This window comes from Cajanus cajan, chromosome 11 (assembly GCF_000230855.2).
Source record: "Cajanus cajan strain Asha chromosome 11, NIPB_CcT2T_4, whole genome shotgun sequence".
In the NCBI taxonomy this organism is placed as follows: Eukaryota; Viridiplantae; Streptophyta; class Magnoliopsida; order Fabales; family Fabaceae; genus Cajanus; species Cajanus cajan.
In genome coordinates, this window is record NC_138527.1 from 31408964 (window position 1) to 31434705 (window position 25742).

General features: G+C 29.3%; 3 protein-coding genes across 5 annotated transcripts; 1 reads left to right on the plus strand and 2 right to left on the minus strand.

Annotated features, from left to right (window-relative positions):
* Window positions 1-3130: 3130 nt before the first annotated feature.
* LOC109801245 (cysteine-rich receptor-like protein kinase 3) lies at window positions 3131-6512 on the minus strand. Its single transcript, XM_020362266.3, has 7 exons — window positions 5542-6512; window positions 5218-5331; window positions 4990-5129; window positions 4682-4892; window positions 4361-4592; window positions 3843-3987; window positions 3131-3564 (listed from the first exon to the last, which is right to left on the minus strand). The coding sequence occupies exons 1-7, from the start codon at window positions 6305-6307 to the stop codon at window positions 3220-3222; spliced, it is 1953 nt and encodes a 650-aa protein (XP_020217855.1). The 5' UTR covers window positions 6308-6512; the 3' UTR covers window positions 3131-3219.
* Window positions 6513-14647: 8135 nt separating this feature from the next.
* Window positions 14648-17918, plus strand: LOC109801514 (Pectin lyase-like superfamily protein). Its single transcript, XM_020362596.3, has 8 exons — window positions 14648-15164; window positions 15272-15400; window positions 15589-15756; window positions 15854-15895; window positions 16301-16508; window positions 16846-16927; window positions 17036-17144; window positions 17238-17918. The coding sequence occupies exons 1-8, from the start codon at window positions 14886-14888 to the stop codon at window positions 17640-17642; spliced, it is 1422 nt and encodes a 473-aa protein (XP_020218185.1). The 5' UTR covers window positions 14648-14885; the 3' UTR covers window positions 17643-17918.
* Window positions 17919-18477: 559 nt separating this feature from the next.
* On the minus strand, window positions 18478-22388 carry LOC109801167 (uncharacterized). 3 transcript variants are annotated; one of them, XM_020362173.3, is made up of 3 exons: window positions 19601-22381; window positions 19141-19506; window positions 18478-18793 (listed from the first exon to the last, which is right to left on the minus strand). In XM_020362173.3, exons 1-3 carry the CDS (start codon window positions 22254-22256, stop codon window positions 18780-18782), a joined length of 3036 nt encoding a protein of 1011 aa, XP_020217762.1. In that variant the 5' UTR covers window positions 22257-22381; the 3' UTR covers window positions 18478-18779. The 3 variants fall into 3 exon arrangements, with proteins under 3 accessions (XP_020217762.1, XP_082922700.1, XP_020217761.1); XM_083066574.1 differs by lacking the exon at window positions 19141-19506 and having other exon boundaries at window positions 19601-22388; XM_020362172.3 differs by lacking the exon at window positions 18478-18793 and having other exon boundaries at window positions 19029-19506; window positions 19601-22382.
* Between the last annotated feature and the right edge of the window lie 3354 nt (window positions 22389-25742).

Below are 25742 nucleotides of genomic sequence, written 5' to 3' on the forward strand. Positions count from 1 at the left end.
TATTTAGTGGAATGAATCAAGGTCATTTGATCATATCATGAATGATTAATATTAAAAGATAAAATCGTGTAACTTTTCATTGTAAGTAATGACATCATTTTGTAAATTTTTGTAACATTTTTTAATCTTTTAATAGACTTTTCGACTAAGAATAACAAATGTCACATGCATTTTAAGCTTGACATTTAAGGGGTTATGGACAGTTTGATCAAGAATAACAACCTCTTACACGTTTTAGGCTTAACACTTAAGGCATTGTGCATTTCTTGACCAAGAATAACAATTGCCTATGCCTTTTTTTTAGGTTCGTCCCTAGAGTATCCACCGCCGATAGCGGTGACTAATCTCCTCGCTACGTTGGAGGCACCTCAAAGGATGAGATAGTTGACCCTATTGCCTATGCCTTTTAAGTTCAACGTTTGAAGGACTAAGTACCATTGATGGAAAATAAGGGCACACATGTAGTTGGTCAAGTAAGTCTTCAATGAGCCTAAAATCAAGATTGACTCATTCTCATTAATCAACTAATATTTAGATATCAATCTCCATAACTAACTTGTTTTTATCATAAGCAAGTCTTAATTAACGCTCAAGAACCTATGAATTCAAATTCTTGTGACCGATATAACATGATTTTATATCCTTGTTACATGAGACTAAGATGCCATAAGCAACCTTATGCTCTCCTCACTCATGAGAAGATATCATACATCTCACCCTAAAAAAATATAAGTCATTAGAAAATATTAGAAGAGAAACTCAATAAATAGGCATGACATGGGACATGCTAGGTCATGTTATGTATAGCTTGCTAAGGTTTCTTGAGTTTTTAATTGAACTTAGGAATCATAGTGATTGTGTTCTCTAACATAAACACTTAACAATTTTATGCTACTTAGGTTATTTAAAAACACTAGGTACACTTGTAGTAAGAATTTAGGATTCACTCAAACCATCGTCATCATACAAGATGAGAAAATGATAAATTTTATAAGTTGGAGAGAGAGGGAGCTTGTGAAAAGAATTTAAAGAGCAAACTTTCCCATTTTAAAATTAGGATGTTAAGTCAATAAATAAATAAAGGCTTTAGATGAGAAGAATTGTAGACCTATAAAGGAGGCCATACAAAGAAGGATTTCCAAGTTTCATCATAAAACTTGTGTTAGGAGTTTCTAAGTCGTGTTTGTAAAACTTATGTTAAGGGTTTTCAAGTTTCATCTATGAAATTTATGAATAGGGGTTTCCAACTTTTATCTAAAGAAATTTGTGAGGAGTGTTTTCAAGTTTCATCTGTAAAACTTGAAAGGAAGATTTTTAGAAACATAAATAATATATTTTGAGATAGTAAATATCTTTGTGAAAGTAGACATGAGAGACCAAACCATGTAAATAAATATCTTATAGAATTACCCATAAAATATTTTATTAGTTTGACCAAACACTCTTATGAGTAATATCGATGGAATTTTTTTACCATTTTTGATGATAGATACTAAGTTATTTATAAGTTCTTCCAAAGGGGACCTAACACGTTATCTTCCTTACTAATATCTAACTATCTAAATAATATAAAATAAGTTTAAATTAATTAAAAAAATTAATTCACATATTTTATTCTATTTTTTCGGTTGACATTTACAATAATAATAAAATATAAAAAAATAGTTAATATTTAAGCATTTTATATTCACACATTATAGATGATTTATTTAGTGAAAAATTTCATGTTTACTCTCTATCATATGCAAAATTTCTTCAAGTTAATGGTAGTCATAATATCACGAATATAGTTAGTCTCAAACTCAATAAATTAAAAATATTTTGATATGACAAAAATACACTAAATAAAATGCTTATCAATTATCAAAATAACAAGAAAAACATAAAGTTGTGATATATTAATTTTTTAGACTAATAATTTTTAAATTAATTAAAAAAAAATTCTTAAAATGTAAATATCTGCATAATTTATTTGTAATATATAATTTTTAAGCGGAAAATATCTCAATATTACAGTGTCAATTTAGTGTGGTTTAGTAGTATTACTTCTTCATATCAATATTTTTATTTGTGTCATCATTCTTTCAATTTAACTATCTTGAAAATATCTTAAAATAACATACTTTTCTAACTCCAAGAAGTATTGTTACATTATCATACTTTGAATGGGTCTAAAATTTGGTCTCCAACTCCAATGTGTTAGAGGGCCTGATTGGGTCAGCCTCCATTTTTCAATAATTCTTAAATTTAATTTCTATAAAGAGGCACTTTTATATAATAAAACGGAAAGTTATAATCATCTATTTTATTTTACCAAAAGTTATAAAATCATCTATTAAAAACAAAAATCATTATTAATAATATGAATTTTAAGGTAATAATTAAAAAATCAACAAATTTATTATACATGATATTTTGTAGTTGATTGAACATGTCATATTGCTTTACATTGTGAATAAGCATATTTGCTCTTGTACATGATGATTGTATAATGTTTAACTTGCGTACATCTTGTGCTTAAGTTAAGTCTTTATATTATTAATATTTTATTTTTTATAAACAAAGATATTTTTATAATTTTATGTCATTTAAAAAAAAATATTTTTAATATTTTTAAATTGACAAGGAATCGACTTATTCTAAAAATTATGATAGAGTTATTTTATTAAATAACTTATGATTTATATTATATTAAATTTCAACAGTTTAACCACTAATTAAAAGTTCTTAAGAATAAATTAAATTTATATTTTTTACAAAATTTAAAAAAATTATATAATATATTATTATATAAATTTAAATTAACATATAATATAATCCTATTAATATACATCAATTTAAATCAATGTAACAAAATATCAAATTGTTTATAAATTTTGTATAAATGTATAAATTCAAACAAAACTTTTAATTTTACTTATGAATCAATAAAATTCAATGTTGACAAGGATTTTTAAATTGAGTAATTCTCGGTAGTTCTCTCCTCACAAATCATATTATATACATTTATTTATAAATCCGTCAATATCTGGTTCTTATTAATTTTTTTCAAAGCAAACATACTGTAAGTATGTTGAGTCAAATTGAACATGCATATTTTATAATTTGAAATTGGAAGGTAAACTGGGCATATGAAAAAGCATATCAAGCACCTTCCCATTAAATATGTACAAGGCGTGAGGAGAAAATGTTATGGAATGGTATATTATTAGTTCGAATTTATATTGTAACCCATTTATGCTCAATCAGATTTTCGGTCATGCTGTCCTCTGAAGACTGGGAACAGGATCTAGGGCTACCCACAAAACTCTCTCCTTGTAAAATAGATTTACTGAATTCTGCACTACCACAATTCAGAAATGGTGGTTGTGTTGGCTCACAAATTTCATGATTGTTGTTAATCATTTTCACAACTACTGACATGGGTGGTCTAAGCTCTGCAGATGCTTGTGCACAAAGCAACCCTATCTTAAGGAGTTTGCATGCTTCCTCTACCGGATAATTTCCCTCTAAGATTGGATCAACAATGTCACATAACCTGTTTGATCCATAAAGGCTCCAAACCTTGTACAAAAGGAGAGAACAAAAGTCTTAGAGCTATGACAACACTTGTCAAAAGCACAAAATGAATTAATACAAGTATAAAACAACAACAAAAGTTTTAGAAGTGCTTTTAAGAAATTTTCTATTAAAAATAAAGATTTTTTTTAATAGAGAAATTCTCAAAAACATTTATAATTTGTATCCAAACAGGTTCTACAAAAATTACATGATGTCATTCACCTGATATCAAGACCAAATTAATATAAGTATGCCAAATGACAATAATAAGAGAGGGTTACCGTGTGTAGAATGGAATATGAAGTTTGAACGAAGGATGTGCTCTTTTTGCCAGATATAATTTCCATAATTAGAACGCCAAAACTGTAGACATCTGCTTTCTCAGTTAACTTTCCTAGAACTACATATTCTGGAGCCATATAACCCCTACAAGTGAGCATGGAAGAAATTGTATATTTGAATTTATGAACTATGTGATGAAAATGTGTAGGAGCTAGAAGTCAACAGAAGGGTTAACTTTGGAGGTTCATACAAGATACCAAAGTGCTTAACTGCTTATCAATCGTGAAAGGGCATCATTGGAAGGTAACTTTCATGACTTAATATTGTGCCTTCAGTTAATTACTAATTTTATAACCCATTACATGCAAGATTTAAGAAAGTATTTCATCAATTCTGCATTTTATTATGATAATTCCTTTGTTTATAAAACAAGCTCTTTCTTCCCATATGCTTATTCTTCTATAAATGGCATTTATGCGTTGTATGTGTATTATATTAAAGAGGGTGATGAACTTACAGTGTGCCACAAATGGCTGTGCTAAGATGAGACTTGTCTTCTGGAAATAATCTAGCTAGTCCAAAATCAGCAATCTTAGGTGTGAAGTTGTCATCAATGAGAATGTTGCCTAATTTTATATCTCTATGAATGATTCTCTGTGATTCCTCATGAAGATAGGCCAAGCCCTCTGCCGTTCCCAATATGATTTTATGCCTGATTTCCCATGTTAATTGTTGAGTATTCATTCTACCTGGACCAAATCAATGGACATATTAGTAAATAGTGATTAACTTAAAGGATAACGTGTTTAAGGCCAGATAAATAATATTAGATTGCTACCAGATAGGTGATCATAGAGGCTATGATTAGGCACAAATTCATAAACAAGAAGGCTTTCAGGTCCTGTAATGCTGCATCCTAAAAGCTTCACTAGATTTTTGTGATGAATGCGACTGATCAAATTGACCTCATTGAAGAAATGATCTGCCCATTGTGTTGTGTTAAAGCTAAGCCTTTTTATAGCCACGGTAGTACCATCTGGCAGAGCTCCCTATATTGATTTGAAACCACACAGTTAGTTTTAGCCCATTTTTAAATGAACAACTTTGGTGTTAAAAAAGATAAGAATAGATTAGATCAGAAGTTACTTTATAAACTGATCCTGATCCCCCTTCTCCTAGCTTATTGGAATCACTGAAGTAATCAGTGGCTTTCTCAAGAATTTCATATGGCATATTTAGTTTGGACTTGTTCACCGATTCCAAAAGTACACCAAATTGTCTTCTTTCTGAGGCAAAAACCAACATAAATTTCAGTACCTGAAGTTTAAACAATGAACAATAATCTAATATTCCAAAATATCACACATAGATTACCTCTCCTCCGCTTCAGTACATTTTTCCTTACAAAGAAAATCACAGTTGTAACAATCAGCAGAAGAGCCACGGAAGCAGATGATGCAGCCACAATTATAGCAAGATTTTTATTTCCTAACACAGTAACACACGGCTTTATTTGCATGGTTTCCAAGAAATCAGAATAAGTCATGAAGATTTTTGCTTTGTATTGTTAAGAAATGAAATACTATAACTAACAAAAAAGTAACAAAATGTACACTTGAAATTTACTTAAAATCCCAAAAACATCTACCAAAACCAAGAGACAATAAGTGAAAATTTCCACGAGTGGCACCAACTCACCTTTTTTTTCTTGAGGGTTATTGTGGCTTGAACTAATATAGAAATTGCGTGTGGAATACCTCAAGTAGCACCCTGCATTCAATGCCTTTCCTTCTCCTTTTGAAGCACAAGAATCAATCCTAGTGGCAGCTTTAGCCAAACAATTCTGACAAGCAGTGGCATTGACATACTTCCAGCATTGAGCCAACCCATAAACAGTCACATTCCTTCTACTCACATACCCCACAAAGAACCCTTCATTCTTTGGTGCTTCAACGCTCAAATTTCTCACCAACTCCAAAGTATTGGCCTTGTAAACACTCCAATTCCCTCTAAAATCTTCATTTCCACAAACAGTCATGTCCTTAGGACTCACACTCTCATTGAAGAAGTTGTAGCCATCATACCTAAGATAGCACCCATCAAAGAAGAGCCTGCCACCATTAACCCCTCTCTGAATTGGAAAGCACTTAAGGACACTTGTCTTGCACTGAGCAAAGCAGACACCACAATCTGGAATAGAAAGATCTTTCATGCACTCACCAAAGGCATAGACAGTGGCATTACTTTGAGTAGATCCTCTAACTATAAGTGCATATCTTTGCCTTGTGACCTCACTGGTTAAGGCATCCAAAGCATCATAAAAGTTTTCTAAGAAAGCTTGTCTCAGAGGCGTTGGTGCTGTGGTGTTGGTGCACAACACAGCTGCCTCTGTCTCTCTTGGATCAGCAAGAGAAGGAAGTGCATGACAACAAAGGAAGACAAGAAAAAATGATGCAAGAGACATTGATTGAAGTTGGAAGAAGCAATAGATTGTTTCTGTTGTTTGCAGGAGATGGGGCTTGAAATGCTAGAAAATGTGTACATCATTGGAAGTGTGGACAAGAAAGCAAAGGACGAGAAGTTTGGAAGATAGATTGTCGCAATGCATTTGCATTGTGAAAAAGGAAGAAACCGTGTGAACAACGTTAGAGTCAAAAGTTGAGGCTAACTACGTGTCTTCCTTGCTACATGCTAATCATATAATCAGTAACAGCGTTGTTTGTTGTTTTCATATTTACATTTGTTAACTTAATTTCCTTTTTCAGAATTTTTAGACACGGAAGATATAGAAAAACAGGATGATTCACGAACGTTTCTTATTCACGTTAGAATTTTTCATTAAAGTTTTTGTTCAGGAATTATTCGTTAAAGTTGCATTAAAGTTTTGTTTGTCGGATATAGAATATATTTTTGGCATGAATTAAATACAATTAGTCAAATTAAGATGAATGATTATTGTTTGAAATTTTTTTTTTTTTTACCCATAATAATGACAAGAATATTTACGGATTTTACAAAAAAAACTAATCTTCCTCAAAATCTTGATTGTATTACGAATTTGAAATCTTGAAGTTGAAAAACCAACCGCAATGAGTTGCATTAATGAAAGTTGATGTTTTGAATTTTATTTGATAAACTTGGAAGGGGGTATATGTAATTTTATTTTATTTTACTATGACCATAATGATTTTTTGTTCTAATAAATTATTATTATTGACTTAGACAATAAAAATGTTATTACCGACTAATTTAATGACCAATTAAAAATATTAATAAAATGTGTCTGCATATTATATTTAATTAGTTACATTACATTATTAGTTACCAAAATGATGCCATTAAATATGTAATTAAAAGTTTGATTTTCACGCCACGTATATAAATAACATGTATCGAAAATGTTAATCTTTATATATATATATATATGCATATTTTAAGAGATTAGTATTTAACTAGAGGTATGTGATAGCTTAAGTTTTTTTTTATAAACAATATACTAATACCTTTTTTATTAGGTTAAATTATATTGTTAGTCACTCTATTTATTTTTAAGATTTAATTTAATTTCATTTTTTAAAAAGATTTAATTTAATTCTTTAATTTTTAAAGAATGTTAAATGTTGTCCTTTTTTTTTTAAATTAATACTAACAATATTAATAAAATTAGGTGAAAAGAAAATATTGTACATGAGAACCAAATTGAATATTTTAAAAATAATAGAATCAAATCGAACATTTTAAAAATAGTGTGACTAAATTAAATAAAAATTTATCTAATTTTTTATTTAGATAAGTTTAATTTTTTTTAACAAGATCATGAATGACAACAAATTGAGTAGTTGAAATTAAAAGAAAAATTATCACAAAATGAAGGAGTTATCTAATATAAGAAATTATTAAATAGGTAAGAGAAAATTCAATTTATCTAAACAAAAAATGTTAGATAAATTTTTGTTCAATTTAATCTTTATATTTATAAAATGTCCAATTTAGTCTCTAATTTTTAAATGATGTTTAATGTTACTCTCTCATCATATTTCACTAACAATGTTTGTTTCAGAAAAGAATAATATTGAATATTTTTAAAAATTAAAAAATCAAATTAAATTATTTAAAAATAGTGAAAATAAATTAAATTTTATAAATAAATAAAAGAACCATAAATATAATTTAGTCTTTTTATTATTTGGTTTACACACTAACTCAAACTTGTTTTAGAAAATAGTAATATCATTAAAATATTAAAAGAATTAAAAATAATTAAAATGATTTTTTAAAAAATTATCATTTTCAAATGTTAAAAATAGAGTTTTTTTATTATATTTTTTAGTTTATCAGTTTTTGTGAGGTTTTAGATGGATCTACGTAAGTAACGAAGGATGTGCATAGAAATGGAAACAGTGCGAAAACAAAGCATCTACAAAATTATATGGTTGATAATGATATTGCATGACCAAACTGCAAAATGTACTAATTGGTCAGTTCGAGCTGCTTGGACTTTTTGGTAAGACCTTCGTGTTCTCTCCTTGCAGATCTGCACTTTTGTTAGGTTAATTAGCCTCATACTTGTTTTCCTTTTTATTTTTATTTTTGTTGAATTCTATTTCGACTTGTGTTTTTCATAATTTTGTATTGGCTAAAATATTTTTTTTATTCTATAGTTTCACCTTTATTTTTTTTTATAGTTTTAATAGTTTAAAATATATTTTTTTTGTTTTTATACTTATTTTATTCAATCATTTTTAATCCTTATTTATAATTAAAAGATAAATCTTTTTATTTCTTATAGTTGCAGTTTTTTAAATATTTTTAATTTCTGTTATTAATTTTTTAATGTTTTCTCTTTCATATTAACACTATAGAAATATAAATTCAATATAAAAAACACAACAAAATTCAATTCCGTGCATTTAGCATTCTTAACACAATCACCTCAACATTATATAACATACAACTTAACTTTTATTCAACTTATAACTTTAAACAACTTAAATATCTATATACATCATCCTAAATCAATGTATACATAATTAAAGTCTTACAGAATCATACAACATTGAACATTTTCACTTATACACATAATATTCAACACTTAACTAATTAAACAACATATTTTCATTTAGAATCTCACACCCGTACCATTCTTTCCACGCTCAGCGTCACTTAGGTAGAGAGCCTTTGGCTCACCCATGTCCAACACCAAACTACCCATGTCTGATGTGAATAAGGTAGGGAATTCTTGTGTCAATCACGCATAACATGGCTAAATCAATGTTTGAGTTTGTTCAAGCATAGAGTCTCTACTTAACTCGCGCCTAGCTAATATCACAACATTGGCACTTGACATTGTCTAGTCTGCATCACATTTGACACCATGATAATTTTTACACTTAGCAGAATCACATTTTTAGCTCTCCTCACCTAAAATCCAACTCAAAGCAACATGCAACACAATAAAACACAATTAGGCATCATACTCAACTCAAATATATAACAATCTTCAACATGCAACTCATAAATAGATCAAAGAGAAATGATACACTGTCCGAAAACGTATTCTGAATCACGTTCCGAATATTAAAATATTAATTTTTTTAATAAATTTATTATAAAATAATTATTTAATTTAATATTTTATAATTTAAATTATTATATTAATCGTTCAGAATGAATTTCGGAGAATGCATTCGAAGGCTCTATCATTTTTCTAGATCAAACCATCATTTTTCTCAATTTCTTCAAAAGGCAACAAAGAACTCAAAGTCCAAGTATCTGATTCTCAATTCCAACCAACACAACTAGGAAAATGCATACTTCAGACAATGATTCAACAATTCATTCAACCACAAAAATTTTCAAAAGCTTCCCTTACTTAAAAATCAATTAGAAAGGAAGACGAAGGGATAGAAAATGGAATCCTCTGAAAACTGCATATGGTAACTCTAAAACTCAAATTCTTAGCTTTAGTGACTTGAACCTCAATTCAATCGTTCCTTGATTCTAAGGAAGGACTTCTACACTCTCTAGAAGACTCAAAAAATGGAGGAAGAATTTCTTACTCCGGAGTTTCTCTCTTTAACTTTTCTTTACAGATTAAACTTGACCTCAACTTAGAACAACTCAAAAGAACTTAAAATTCATAAGAATTCCTAAATCCTTAGAGTCTTATAACTAATAAACAACTAATCACAATATAGTATTTAAATTAATAAAAAACACCAATTGTTAATAAAATGCACAATATTACAATAAAATTATCACTCCCTTTCATTTATATATATATATATATATATATATATATATATATATTTGTGTAAAATAACCTAAAACGACACTTATTATATAATAAAAAATAACTTTTTTAATACTCTTAATTTATTATAAGTCTATTAATGAGTATTTTCTATGAAAAAAAATGCATTTACTAGACTACTAACATTATAAGTCTTGTTTATTATTATTGATTTATGAGTTGTGTTATTAAATATAACTATCATTTAATTTTATGTATATTTTTTAAAATAAAATTTTAAATTATAACACCATTAATTTAAACTAAATAATTTAACTATTTTTATTGGTTTTGACGAATTAAGTATTTTTTTTATCAACTAAATTATAATAATATCAGTAAAATTTGAACTAGACCTTATGTCCATAATATCTTAAATCTCTACACTATACTAGGCCTAATTTTTTAATTAAGTGTTAGTTTCTTATTTATATAACTGTAGTATTATATAAATAAAACTTATAATATATATTTTAATAAAAATAAAAAATGCATATATACATTTACCACCACTAAATAATTTATATATATATATATATATATATATATATATATATATATATATATCACAATTCACAAGTATTAATAATATAACTGATAAATGAAAATTAATAATAATAATAATAATAATATAACTGATCGAATTAAGAATTGTGATAAAATTAAATTCTTATCAAATAAAATTTAAAATTAATTGTAATTTCAACCGTTGATTTTTCAATCAATAATTATTGTAGCACTTTATTTTTTAAAGTGTAATTTTTTCATTTTAGATGAGTGAAATCCAAAAGGAAAATATATCTTTAGTTTCTTCTTAAATTGCAATCTATCATTTTCTTTGATACTACCTTCTGTTACAGATTCTCTCCAAGTGTAAACGCTTATTCTATTTTATTTTTTTTATATGTTCTAGAACAGTATGATTGAGTTGTATGAAAATTGAGAAGTTTCTTTGAAAGTAACATTATTAGTCTGAAAATAGCTGGTGTGGTGACACTAGGAAGTAGGATTGTCAAATATAAATTGTAGGTTCCTGGAATGAATCGGTGGAAACTGGAAGTGGCAATTTGGCCCCTCTTTATGTGTATATATATGCTTTGCAAAAGGAGAGAGTTTTTCTGATATAAACAAAAACAAAGAAGAGCAATAACAGAGTGGCATAGACCCCACGCGTGCTAGAACAAGACAAACACAATTACTCTTTTCAGCCCAAACAGCCATGCATGCCTCACTTTACAATTTCAGCTACAAACTTATACGTGTAAACCACTTTCTCATTCATAAAATACCATAAACCTACCATTAAACTAAACTAAACTTGCTACTATTTGGTCTTTCTTTCCACACAATTCCTACCCTTCATCGCACCACACTTTCTGTGACAAAGATTCGATAATTTTAGATTTTTTTAGTACGAGAAATGCTTCTCCATACCATCATTTATTGCTCAAATCATCACTGTTGTTCATGTGGTTATATCATTTTGGAAAAGAAAAATAATAATAATGTTTTTTTGGCTCTTCTCAAAAGTATAGAAATACAGTTTAGTATTGATCCGGAAATAGTTGTGATTGCAACAATTTCGTAAATAATATTACCATAATTGATTTTTCAAATTTATAACTATTTTCTAAACCGCGCATTAATCAAATTACAGACTTGAAGAACTTATGTAGTTTTTTTTTAACTGCAAAAGAACTTAAGTAGTGAAACTATTATGCAACTTCTCATTTTGATTTTTTTTTAGACAGATGATTTTTTAGACACATGTAGGTATTCAACCTCCTACATGTTTAAGAAAAATTAATGTTAAGATAATTGGGTAAATATATTATACTATTGATGATAAAATAATGCTTTTAATGGTGAGTGGTGAGTGCTTTAATGGCCCCACCCTTATCTGTCTGCAACAAAAAAACCAAAGAACACCTGATGGGCTTCTATCTTCCGGGATACATTGTTACACAATGAATGGAGTTTTCGTTTTTGGTTACAAACAATGAATGGATTAATAAGAAGCAGCGGTGTGTATTTCTTAGTCATAATAAAGCCGGTATTTCGGAAAAGATAAGGGTTTAATTTAGTATGGTCGTGACCTGGTTATCCATTGCTGCTTTATAATTGGGTAAGCTCCTTTTATTTTTTTAATTTGCTGTTACAACCAATTATTCAAATGAGTACATTATCCTTATCAACCTTATAATTATGGTCAAATGGTGCGATTAGAGGAAAAAAGGAGCCTATGTAACAACAACAATATAAGTATAAAAATATGGGTTTAATTATGCACACTCTTGTCATTAACAACAGAAAATTTCTACTTTATCAGCACTCGCATGCAGAGAGTATTTGTTTGAATATTCCATGCATTGACGAGACAATTCCAGTCTAAAAGAAAATTAGAAATCCTACTTGACATATTGTCTTACTTGCATTCTACAGCAAAATACGAGAATAATTAATAATAATTTTTAAATTAAAAGATTATAAATAAAACTAACATTATTACAAATAAATAATAATAACAATGATAGTGATACGACAGTAACATTGTTAGTGGTGGAAGCAAAAATGATAAAAGAAATAATAGTAATATGACTGGGTGATCACAATTACAATGATGTTAGTAACAATGATATATATATATTATTTTATTTGGTAAAAGTATAATAATGTGGTAACTTTATTTATAATTTTTTAATCTAAACTTGTTTATTTTAATTTAATAGTTGTTATTGATTATTGTTATTATTTTTTATTGTGGAGACAGATTCCTGGGATGCAGATTTTGTGATAAAAGAGGGGTTGCGTATGATACTGTCCTTGCTTTGGTTTGGTGTGGAGTACTGCTTGGTTTAAAAGGAGTGGTGGGTTGATTGCAGTTTCTCTGATAAAGAAGGGTTGTGCATCATACATACGTTTGGTGTAGAGTATTGCTTCGTTCAATAGGGCTGCCAGTGATTTGAGTTGATTTCATGTCATGCACGAAGGAATCAAGTACCAACTAGCAATTTTCAAATGTCTATTATTGAAAGTTTGCCAATTTTTGTCTAGTTTTTTTTTTCTTCAATTGCTAAGGATAATGTAGCTTCAACTTTATACCATCATCATGGTCTTTAATTATTTTTTGTTGGAGTGTTTTACTCCTTCAATTACAAAAAAAAAAAAGAGAAAGAAGAAGATAGTTTTAGTTTATAAAAACAATTATTTTAATTTTTTTAAAAAAATATTTTTAAGTAAATTTATTTTTAATCAAATTTATTGATCATTGAGGTTATAGCTTAAGATTTCAAACTCGATTTTTATTTGTATTAAAATAAAATTTGGTCAGCATAAATTACGTTCTGTAAATATAAATTAATTTTTAGTTGTTAGTAGGGATGACAACGGGGTGGGTCGGGTATGAGTTTCATAATACCTGTCTCCATCTCCACGACTCAAACTCATACATGTACTCGTCGGGTATATAATTTTCGTTTCCATCTCCATCACTGTTAGGTATTGGGTATACCCATACCTGTACATGTACTTGTCAAAAATTATTTTATTTTATTTTTTGCAAAAGAAATATACAATATTTTTAAATTATTTTTTTATTATATTACAATTATAATTAGGTTGTTTCTCTATCTCATATTTTAATCGAGAGATTTCTTAATAATTAAACAACTATAAATATTTCACACTATAATAAATAATTATATATAATAAAATATTAAAATTCTTTAACACAATTAAATTGGGGGTGAGTATTACGAGGACGAGTATGGGGCGGGTAAGTATATACTCGTACTCGTACCTGTACCCGATTTAATATATTGGATTTTATCCGTATTCATACCCAGTCAAACCAGGTATTTTCTGTCAAAGTCGAGACTAGTTCGAGTATTACTCACATGTACGAGTTTATTTGTCATCCCTAGATGTCAATTTTGATATTGCATATATCATGTCTAAGAAAAAAAATAAGTTTATCTAAACAAATCTTAAATATTTTTTAATAAAATATACTTTTAATTTTTTTACCATTACTATGATAGCAAATCTGCTTATATTAAATTAATTATTCACTTTCATTTTTTTAATGGATACAGTGAAAACACTTGTTCTGTGTTTGTCGTACCATTTTTCCGTCCATCTAATTTTGAATATTCACAATATTAAAATGAAAACTCTCTCTTTTAAATGATAATACTTATCGCTCTTTCTCATTCTTTTACTTGTATGCTAACTTTTTATTATTCAATTGGAGGGACATGGATATGGAGTTGAAAAGAGGACAGCCAATTGGAAGGATAAGCCAAATTTCTTACCTACATAAAGATGGCAAAAGTCCCTTTAACCATGCCTTAATGGGGACTTATATATTGCAGCCATATTCTTCACAAGCAACAAGAATATTCACTGCAGAGGGACAACCATAAAATTCTGGTTCCGCACTTGGCTGAAAAAAGTATGATGAAATAACAATAAACAAACATGACTTCTGCAAAGTACACAACCCGTGTCACACTTATGGGAATCTTCATATTATGTCTCATTTAATAAACCTAATCTTGAGCATTAGTGATTTATAATAACATTTTAAAATTCGTACCCCAAGTAAAAAAATAAACAAACTCTATTTCCATCATATTCCACTATACAAACCGTCTATAACTACCACATGACTTCCCTGTACGAAGCACAATACCACCTCAAGATCCTAGAATTCTAGTTGCTAGTGTTGTTTCTAAAAGTGACAAACAAAATGAAGAGGCACAGAAGTTTTTCCTCACTTTTTTTCCTGTCTTTGTTGGTGATTATCTTTGTCACATTCTCTATAATTTCTGCGGAAGCAAGGAAGACTAATATCAAGAGAAAACTTCACAAACGTCACAAAGGTAGTCATAGTAGCAATGGTCACACTGGAGGATCACATTCTCCATGTCCAACGCCAACCCCTCTTCCTCATTATGGTCCTCAAGGGAGTACCTTTGATGTTTTATCTTTTGGCGCCAAGGGCAATGGAGTTTCTGATGATTCAGAGGTAAATAAAGGAAGAGCATATACATATATATCAAGAGTTTAAAGACAAAAAGTGAGCTTCAATTGCTAGAGTTATAACATTGTGGATAATGTTTAATTATAAAACAGGCACTTGTAGCTGCATGGAATGGTGCATGTAAAGTTGCTGGTGCTACAGTTAAAATTCCAGCACAACTCAAGTTCCTCATCAAACCTGTCACTTTGCAAGGCCCTTGTATGCCTGACCTTACTCTTCAGGTTCTCTTTCACTTCTCTCTCCCTCTCTTAACACTTTTAACTTAGTCTCAAAGTAATAGTTTACAAGAGCTATAGAATAAAAAGTAGAGCTTGTTTTGGGCATAACAAAACACACACACACGATATTTTATGTGGCACTTTGATAGTGTTGTATGTTTGACATATTGATGCAAATAAAATTCTGACAGATAGATGGAACTCTATTGGCACCTCCTGAAGCATCTTCCTGGCCAAAATCAAATTTGTTTCAGTGGATAAATTTCAAGTGGGTCCAGAACTTTACCGTTAAAGGCTCTGGCATTGTAGATGGCCAAGGCAATAACTGGTGGAGCTCCTCAGAATTTTATGACACACAGGTAAATATGCCAGAAAAAAAAAATTCAAGTATATGTGACAAAGTTAATAGAAGTTTCAAACACGAATAACTCACTTTGTATTCTGGAATTCTTGCAGAAGAAGAGCTACTCCAAACAAATTCCAGGCATTAAACCAACTGTAAGATTTTCCCCGACAGTTTAACTTACAAAGTTGTGTGTGATTTTGTTTTGTTTTAGAGTCTATGTGATTCTCTTCACACTCTCTGATTTTAAAACCTGCTTTCTAAAATAATTTCATACTACTAAACAACTAATTTTCTCATCTAAAAAGTACTAAATTTTGAAAATTGTTTTCGAAACAAGTCTTATAAAAAACATAAAAAGAAAAAAGAAATAACTATCATCTTCTTCTGTTTTTATCTTGTTCAACCTCTTTCCTGATTCCATATTCTACTTTGTTTCTTGCACCACCCCCATCAGTTATCTGAACGTTCCATTTTAAAAGCGAAACAATTTTTAGAAGTAGAAATCAAACATTGGTTTCCAAGTTTCTTATTAGTCTTGTTTGGCATTTATTATGCAGGCTATAAGATTCTACTCCAGCAACTTGGTCACAGTTCGCGATATCAGAATCATAAACAGTCCTTTGTGCCATCTAAAATTTGACAACTCAAAGGGGATCAAAGTTGACAACATTACAATTTTCTCCCCAGAGAATAGCCCAAACACTGATGGCATTCACTTACAGAACACACAAGACGCAGAAATTCAACGTTCTATCATTGGAACAGGCAAGGGATTAATTTAATATATTTAAAATGACTGTACATTCCATTTTTACCTGCTAGCAAAGTAGAATAATGTAAATTGTTAAATCATGGTCAGTATGGTGCATTGGCCACTAGTGACTACTTTGACAAAGAATGATTGGATGAGACCCTTTTCAATCTTAAACGGTAAACTGTCACCACAACTAACTTTTGAAACGTGCAGCTTATAAAATTATTGCAACAACTGAAATAACTTTAACTTTTGTAACACTGCGCACAGTACCTACATTAAATTTTATATTTTCCATCAGAAGATTATAATACTAACATAGTAGTTGGTCTTATTTTATATTATCAGGAGATGACTGTGTATCCATCCAAACCGGTTGCTCTAATATTCATGTCCACCACATTAATTGTGGCCCTGGACATGGCATAAGGTAAGAAAAATATATGTACAACCTAATTAGTACAACTTGGAATCCTCCTAGTAATGATTAGAAAACTCACACTTATAATTCATTATTCATTTAATTTTCTTTATATAGTTTGGGAGGATTAGGAAAAGACAAGAGTGCGGCATGTGTCTCTGACATCATTGTTGAGGATATCTCTATGAAAAACACTCTATATGGAGCAAGGATCAAAACATGGCAGGTATTAACTTAATTATGCAATTGAACCTGGTTAAAACAAAGACTGGTTATTGGCATTAATTTGAGTTTTTTTTCTTCTTCTTTTAATTAATAGGGAGGCATTGGTATGGTTAAAAATGTGTCATTTTCAAGAATCCAAGTCTATGATGTTATGTTTCCGATTATGATTGACCAATACTATTGTGACAAGCAAATCTGCAAGAACCACACAGGCACTGTGGTGATTTCTGGTGTTAAGTTTGATCAAATAAGTGGGACTTATGGTATGCAGCCTGTTCATCTAGCTTGCAGCAATTCCATACCCTGCACAGATATTAATTTAACAGACATTCAACTGAGTCCCTCCCTTAAATACCGAGGGTTGCAACAAGCTGTGTGTTGGAACTCTTATGGAAAATCACAAGGCCACTTACTACCTTCAAGCATTGATTATTGTTTGAGAAGTGGTGGGGGATTGATCAAGAGGATAGCAAGGTCACATGATAGAGTGTGTAACTAACACCATATGTGGGCTTTAGTTTTGCGCTTTGTGGCAGCTTCCCTTCTACAAATATTTTTTAACTGTGGGAAGGTGAAGTTTTTTCTTTTTCCTATTGGAATTAATGTACTAGTAGACTTTGTTTATTGCTACACCGGGGACTCAGTTATATATGTCAGAGAATAGTGGGTTGAAGCATTTATCACCAAACAAAGAAGATTAAATGCGCATTTACTTAAATATAAACTATCAATCCAAGAACGATAATGTATATTATGTAAGGCATAATGTTAAAGTCATGGATGCAGTTTACAACTTCTATAATAGGGTTCTGTATCAGCATTGTCATTGTCACTTTTATATATTGTTTATCTTGATACTTAGTTTGTCAGTAATGGTTGTGTGGTAAAGCATACCAATACGCCAACCAATAATAATACTCTAGAATTAACATGGACTTTTTCTGAATACCAAATGTAATTTACATACCAACATCCCAACCACACTCCAAGACTTCTTTTGTTTTGTAAAGGACAAAATTTAACCACATAGATTAGTTGGTCACAAGAGAACCAACGCTTCTTGGTGCAGTGGAAGATTATCTAAGAACAAGACAGTAATACTCAAACTATGGAGAGATTTGACAATAAAATAGAAAATATTTTTCAGATTACTAAGAAACAATTACACCTTAGATTATTGGGATGTCTCACATTGCTTGCCTCAATTCTTGGAGTGTAGCTTGTATATTTGTTGGACAACTTCACATAAAGACAATTAGTTTTAAGATAAAATCCAACACACCATATTAAAGAAACTAGAAAAATAACTTTAAAAAGGGGAACTTGAAAACTAATTAGAAAACAGAATAGAAACAGAATAATTTTAGGAAATTAGGAAACAAATGATCTGTGACAAATTATCTCATAACAAAATAGAAATTAGCAGTCTCGTGCTACATCACTTCTGAAAACAAACATAAGATAGAAGGCCTTATCAAGAGGAAGATCAATCAAATGGTTTTAAATATCATTATACATTTGTGTTACAGATATAAATCCACCTCCTGGGCGAATACCAATTGAAATAAACTTTGTGCAGTTGGTGTGCTTCTCTGGTTCTGAAATAGTCGTAACGTTTGATCTCAGCTTTGATTATTCAAGTGTGAACCCCTGAATTTGAGAAGAAGACAGTTATCTTTGTAGTTTCAGAATTTTGTAAAACATATAAAGTGGCAAAAAATGAAATTGTAACTACATAAGTAATTAATCAGGTAAGAGCACAACACAGCAGGATATGCAATTAAGCATTTAGAAATCCCAATTTTATTATTTTGTTAAGCTTGAAAAGGAAAACTAATACGTGAAATAATTCAAAAAATAAAAAAATAAAAACAAAATACACGAGTATCATTAAAAACAGAATTGTTATTAAAATTTGCCAGTAGTATGATACATCTACATTTGTTCTATAGTAATTTGCAAAGAACTAAGTCATTTTTCACTTTCAGTTATATTACCAGCAAGAAAGTGTTTTCTTATTTTGCTTAGCTCTCTAGTGACATCCACCATACTCATTCTTTCTTTTGGTGATTCTACAGAACAAGCAAGTCCAATCTTAAAGAGCGAAACTAAGCCTTTTTCAACTGTTGGGGTAAGATTCTGATTGTTTTCTTCTACTGTTGCTTCTTCATGTTTTAGTACAAGTGATGGGTCCAAAATCTGCAATAGATTATCAGGAAATGAATTTTTCACAAAGTTATGCAAATTTTGACCATCTTCAAAGATTTCATCTGTGGGTCGTCTTCCGGTAAGTATTTCCAACACAAGAATCCCAAAGCTATACATGTCACCATTCGTGGACACCTCAGAACCCAATCCGTACTCTAAAATATATAGCAAAATTGTTAATATTTTGTTAAGTTTTCATCAAAAGAGAGGGTAATTGCAAGAACATCGATTAGAGAGTTTATAACATACCTGGAGGAGAATAGCCAATTGTCCCCTTTATTCCGATTGTACTTGCTTGCTTAGAAGGAGTAGTTTTAATGGTTGAGAGAAGTCTTGCTATGCCAAAATCACTCACATGAGCAACCATGTCATCATCAAGAAGAACATTGCTCGGTTTTAAATCACAATGAATGATCGATTGCTCACATTCATTATGAAGATAATGTAATGCAGAAGCAACATCAATCATGATATTTAATCTTTGATCAAGGTTCAATGTTCTCATATGCCTTGCAGTTAGTGTCTCAGGATGTAGCCATTGTTCTAAGCTTCCATTTTTCAGGTACTCAAAAATTAGAGCTTTGAATTCTTGACCTTTATAATCTGTGCCGGAACAACATGTTAAAATTTGTACTAGATTTCGATGTCTAATATTTTTAAGTGCATTGCATTCGGCAATGAAACTCTTGTGAGCTCCTTTTCTTGCAAGGTTTAGAACCTTTATGGCAACAACTTTGTCTTCTAAATCAAGAATTCCTTTGTAGACAGAGCTAAAATTTCCAGACCCTATCAAGTTTGTAGTTGAGAACCCATCAGTTCCGTTGTGAAGGCTTTTGTATGAAACTTTAGCCAATTGGTCAATCGTTGGTGAAGTCAAAGATGGTCTCTTGCTCCTTTTTCTCATCCAGTAGATAATTAGAATAATTGTCAGTATGAAAAGAAAAACAAGCACACTAGTTATTCCAGCTATCAACCTGAACTTGTGGTGTTTTGCAAGTTTCTTCTCTTTGATGGGACATGGTGGTAGATGTAGTTCAAAAATACCGCCACAAAGTTTAGTATTTCCAGTTACCACTAATCCACTTGCATTTTTAAAGACACCTTCAGTTGGTACCTCGCCATCCAACATGTTGAAAGATACATTGAAATATTGTAAGAAAGGAATGTGCTGCAGAACACTAGGAACTGATCCAGACAAGAGGTTTCGTGAGAGGTCTAAACCTTGAAGACCTTTAAGTGATCCCAAAGAGGATGGTATGATTCCATGTAAAGAATTCCCTTGCAAATAGAGGTACTCCAACATTATGCATTCTCCAATAGTTTCAGGAATCTCACCAGACAGATAATTCTCAGAGACATCTAGCAAATTGATATGTATTAGACTACCCACTTCCTCTGGGATACTACCACTCAATGAGTTTTGTGACAAATCCAACAAGTTTGTTAGAGAGGACAACTTGAAAACCTCTAAGGATATGGTTCCAGTAAGGTTGTTTTGTGAAAGTTTTAAGTAATCTAACTTTTGGCAGTTTTCTATATTTGGAGGAATATTACCTTCTAACATATTTTTTCCCATATCCAAATAAAACAATTGACTAAGGTTGCCTATGAAGTCTGGTATATCTCCCGAAAGTTTGTTTCCACTCAAGTCTAGCACTTGCATCTTCTGAAACTTCCTAAAAGTTGATGGGATGATTCCTTCAAAATGGTTATTTTCCATGCCTAAGCCAATTAAGTTAATTAGATTTCCTAATTCGGCTGGGATGTTTCCAAATATTTGATTTCCCCCAAGAGCTAGTATACCAAGTTGGGTGGATAAATTTCCTAAAGACTTTGGTAATTGACCTCCAAAATTATTTTTCTCTATATCTAAATGTTGCAACTTACTACAATTTGCCAATGAATTTAAAAACATCAAATCATTGGTTGAATTGTCACCTAGATTATTCATAGCCAAAGCTAGATATTGAAGATCTAGTAGCATAGCCATGCTTGGAACTTGTCCCGTGAAATGGTTTGCACCAATATCAAGTGTTGAAATGTTGGATGCATTTGTGATGGAAGATGGGATTGGACCTGAGATTTGATTGCCACCAATTTCAAATAGTTGGAGATTGGAGAGGATGTGAAAAGTGTTGGGTGGAAGAGAGCCCTTTAATTGATTTTCTGGAGCTGAGAATTGAGTCAAAGATGACATATTATAAAAACAAGAAGGAAGTGTTCCACGCAATTTGTTGACACCTAGTGCTAGAAATGTCAACCTTTTGAGATTACATATTTCTTGCGGAATATCTCCTTCAAAGTTGTTACTATCAACCGAGAGAGCAGTTAGGGATGAAAGATTCCCTATGAATGATGGGATCCCTCCTGTTAATCGGTTCTTAAAAAGAAACATACCTTGAAGCCTTCGAAGTGAGGTAATTTTGATTGGTATGTTGCCGATCAAATTGTTCCCATTTAAGTATAAGAATTTGAGATGAGTGCAACTTGTCAAGTTTGTAGGAATTTCTCCAACCAATGAGTTGTTGTCGACATAGAGTTGTTCCAATTGTGACAAGCGTCCTAATTCTTGTGGGATTTTCCCGTAGAAGTTGTTTTTTCCGAGATCGAGACTTGTCATATAAGAGAGATTGCCTAAGTGGGGAGATATGGACCCCTTCAACTTGTATCCTAGCAAGTTTAAATCTATAACTCTTTGATGCATGGGGTTGCATGTGATTCCATGCCAATTACAAAAGTGAGTAGAACTATTCCAAGTGAGCAAGATTCCATGTGGGTCGTTGGATATGGACTCCTTGAACTTGAGCAGTGCCAAATGATCGGTCTCATTTTCCGATGCAAATGAAGAAGACAAGTGGAGATACATAGACCAAAATGCAAGTAACTTGAAAGAAAAATGTTTCATTTTGAAGAGGAATTGAAGGCTGCTATATTGTGGTATTTCTAAATCTTATTATAGCCTTATAAATAGTTTGGTAATTGGATAGGATCAGAGAAGAAATGCAAGTTGTAAAGGTCAAGTCAATAATTGCAAATCATTCATGTGGCAAGTAAGAAATATCCAAGAAATGAGAACTACTTAAGAAGCCCTAAAGGGTTGAACATAGGACCTAGTTTATAAAGTTAGTATAACAAAGAGTGTTCGAGTTCACATTAAGAATTACCTACGCCTAATCAACTTTTGACGAATATGAATAAATATATTGAACTTACAAAACATTAAAAGTTGGCCCACTATTATAATTTACATTAAAAAACACTAAATTACTAATATGCTGTCCTGAAAAAGTCCTTCAAATAATATCAAAACAGTCATTTTAACAAGTTATATTAATCAAATAAGTTCTATTTTATATATTTTCATATTTGGGTGACTTACTTAATATCACAAATATTTGTAGGATTGATTAAATTAGTAGTTTAATTTTGAAAAAAATAAAGTGTTAAATTTTAACAGGGTATTTGGTTATTATTTTCGAAAATTAATATTTTTAAAAGTGTTCTGAAAAAATGAAACCAAACTAGTATTAAGTTATAAAATATATTTATATATGTTGTATTCTTTTATCATACTATATATAATAATTATTACATTAATATATATATATATATAAACATATGAAATGGTTTAATTTATAAGCATTGTCAGTGTAATTTTTTTTACATTATTAGCAATTAAGGTAGAAACTAGATATAACTTTTAATTTAGTTATTATAAAACTATCAAATTTATTATTCATATCAAATGATTATTTATAATGTACTGTATTTAAAAATGATTATTAGCCAAAGAAGTTTCACATATCTATTATTATAAAAAGATTGATTCATAATATGTGCTTTAAATTTATAATAAAGTTCAACAACACAAAATATCTTAATAAAAAAAAATAAGACAAAAATAAAAAATCCAATAAAACATTTTATATTCTCAACCTCTTAAAAAATCCAAAATAGGAGTTGATAGATAAATACCTGCAACTTTCTCTCTTTCTATTATTTTAAACTTTTAATTAATGAATATATATATATATATATATATATATATATATATATATATATCATTACTACTTTTTCTACTTATTGATTATTAGGTTTTGTTTGGCTTTTTTTTTTAACTTAAAAATTACTTTAAATTTAAAAGTTATAGCTTATAACTCTAATATAATTATGGGTAAAAAAAAAACTCTAATACATCAAACAAATCACTATACTTGTCATACACATAACTAGATATTACAACTGCAGCTAAATTTGACTATGTAAGCTCTTGTTTTACACTAAGTCAACTTTCACAAGAAAATCTTCTTCTTTTTTAATTAAAAGGAGGGCAAAAGCCCAAAGAAACTAAAGAGGAACCCGATGGATGAAGGAGACTCCCATTACATCATCACATAAAGAAAATCTATTTTGATAGGATTCAGATTTGGATTTTTTCCGAGTTACAGAATCGGGTTCGAAGAATTATAATAAGTTTAACTGTTCTAGATAAAATCATACAAAAATAAAGATGGGTTGAAAAATTAGAAACAACTTTTTATAAAGTCAAACATATAGTCCTTTCCTTTTCGGAGATAAAGATAAGAACGACAACATTAGAATCAGCTGTCCAATATAGACCGCTGACGGCTGATCCCTATCTCGGTCAAATATTTGACTCATAACAGTTGTAACCTTCATCAAGATTAGTAGGGGAAAAGTTTCTGCCCTACTAATAAAATTTAATAAATAAATATTATAATATCTTATTTTTCATTAAAATAAAAAATAATTATTTTAAGAGCAATCAATTTTTATTTTTGATTAAAATGAAAAATATATATAATTAAGGAAGTAAAAAAGTCTATAAAAATAGAAGACAAAAAATAATTACTAAAAGGAATATTTCGTTATATGTAAATTACTTGAAAAGACACTCTATATATTTTAAAAAATAAAAGAAAATAATAAATAATAACTTTTTAAATGAGTGTTATTGTGAGTGTAGTTTTTGAAAATGTTGGAAAAAGAAATAGTAATTTGAAATGTATAGTTTTGAGAAATGGTTGATTATAAGAGCAAAATTATCTTTAAAAAAATGTGCATAGAATATAATCTTTGTTATTAATAATTAAATGTGAATTTTGTAAATCTAATTGTTAGATTTATGTTTTTCGTTGCTTAGTTTACTAAACTATAAAATGTAAGGACTTGTTGAGTTGTAACAAATTAAATCACTCTAATAAGAGAAAATATGACCTTGAATTGAGAGTGAGATTGCTCACTTTTTAAGGAGTTTTGTTCATTATAAAATTTTCTTATTGAGATAATATATTCATAACTCTTTGACATTAGCTGCGGACTTTTCGACATGTATTTTTGATGAATGACCAATCCATCACACGATTATATTCTATGAAATTATTTTCTTCTAATATTTCATAGTTTTATGTTTGAATGGAGAATTTTAAGGAAGTGATTTTTTATTTAAAATGTTTTGGGGTGATTAATAATAGTTGTTATCAAAATTCATAACTATTGATTAATTGTGTGAAAAAACTACCAATCAATAATTTTAAATAATATTTTAATTATTACTTGATGTTTATCTATTAAAAAATTAAAACTTTCTCACTTAGATAGCATTAATTGTTGATTTGAATGTGTGTCAAACTCAGACTAGTGAATTTTTGTTTTTAGAGATTTTGAGATCAACAGAAAAGATTGATCTCTCTTAACAAATACACATGACTAAGGCAATCTACCAATCATGTCACACTTTGTTGGTAGGCCGGTAGTTTATATAAAGAACTAGTATTTTAATTTGTGTAATTCAAATGATAAATATTTATTTTATATAATTAAAATCCTACAATAAATAAATAATTTAAATATATATGTATATTATATTTAAAATTTATACTATATGACTTGTTAAAGATACAAATTATATTTTAAATTTATAATAAATAATTTATATTATAATATACAATATTATTTTTAACTATTAAAATTTTAAAAATATTAAAAATAAATTTATATATAAATTTTGAAATATTAAATTAAAAAACACATAAAAGGTTAAATTTCTTTTCTAAAAACACTATTGTTAGAAAAAAAGCTTATTGAAAAAATATCTCTAAAATAATCTCAAATGATAATTATTATAGTTTTAATATATAATAGTAATTTAGTATGTGTAGCGCATAATATTTTTATATAACAAAAAAGTATAATAAATACAATTTTAAAAGTTATATTATAATTAAATTTTGTAATAAAAATATTTTTAATGACTTAAATTATATTTAATTTTTTACAAATACTTCATATTGTTATATAAAATTATTTTAATTATTTTTTTTTAAAAGTATTTAAATTTAATTTAATAAAAATGAGAATAAATAAAATA

Excerpts from the sequence above, each read along its gene's own strand:
- LOC109801245 (XM_020362266.3), bottom strand. The coding sequence starts at position 6,307 with ATGTCTCTTGCATCATTTTTTCTTGTCTTCCTTTGTTGTCATGCACTT. Across the intron at positions 4,893-4,989 it reads GATCAGGATCAGTTTATAAA|GGAGCTCTGCCAGATGGTAC; the intron begins GTAACTTCTGAT and ends AAATCAATATAG. Across the intron at positions 3,565-3,842 it reads CATATTCCATTCTACACACG|GTTTGGAGCCTTTATGGATC; the intron begins GTAACCCTCTCT and ends CTTTTGTACAAG.
- LOC109801514 (XM_020362596.3), top strand. The coding sequence starts at position 14,886 with ATGAAGAGGCACAGAAGTTTTTCCTCACTTTTTTTCCTGTCTTTGTTG. Across the intron at positions 15,165-15,271 it reads GAGTTTCTGATGATTCAGAG|GCACTTGTAGCTGCATGGAA; the intron begins GTAAATAAAGGA and ends ATTATAAAACAG. Across the intron at positions 16,509-16,845 it reads ACGTTCTATCATTGGAACAG|GAGATGACTGTGTATCCATC; the intron begins GCAAGGGATTAA and ends TTATATTATCAG.
- LOC109801167 (XM_020362172.3), bottom strand. The coding sequence starts at position 22,256 with ATGAAACATTTTTCTTTCAAGTTACTTGCATTTTGGTCTATGTATCTC. Across the intron at positions 19,507-19,600 it reads AATTGGCTATTCTCCTCCAG|AGTACGGATTGGGTTCTGAG; the intron begins GTATGTTATAAA and ends TATATATTTTAG.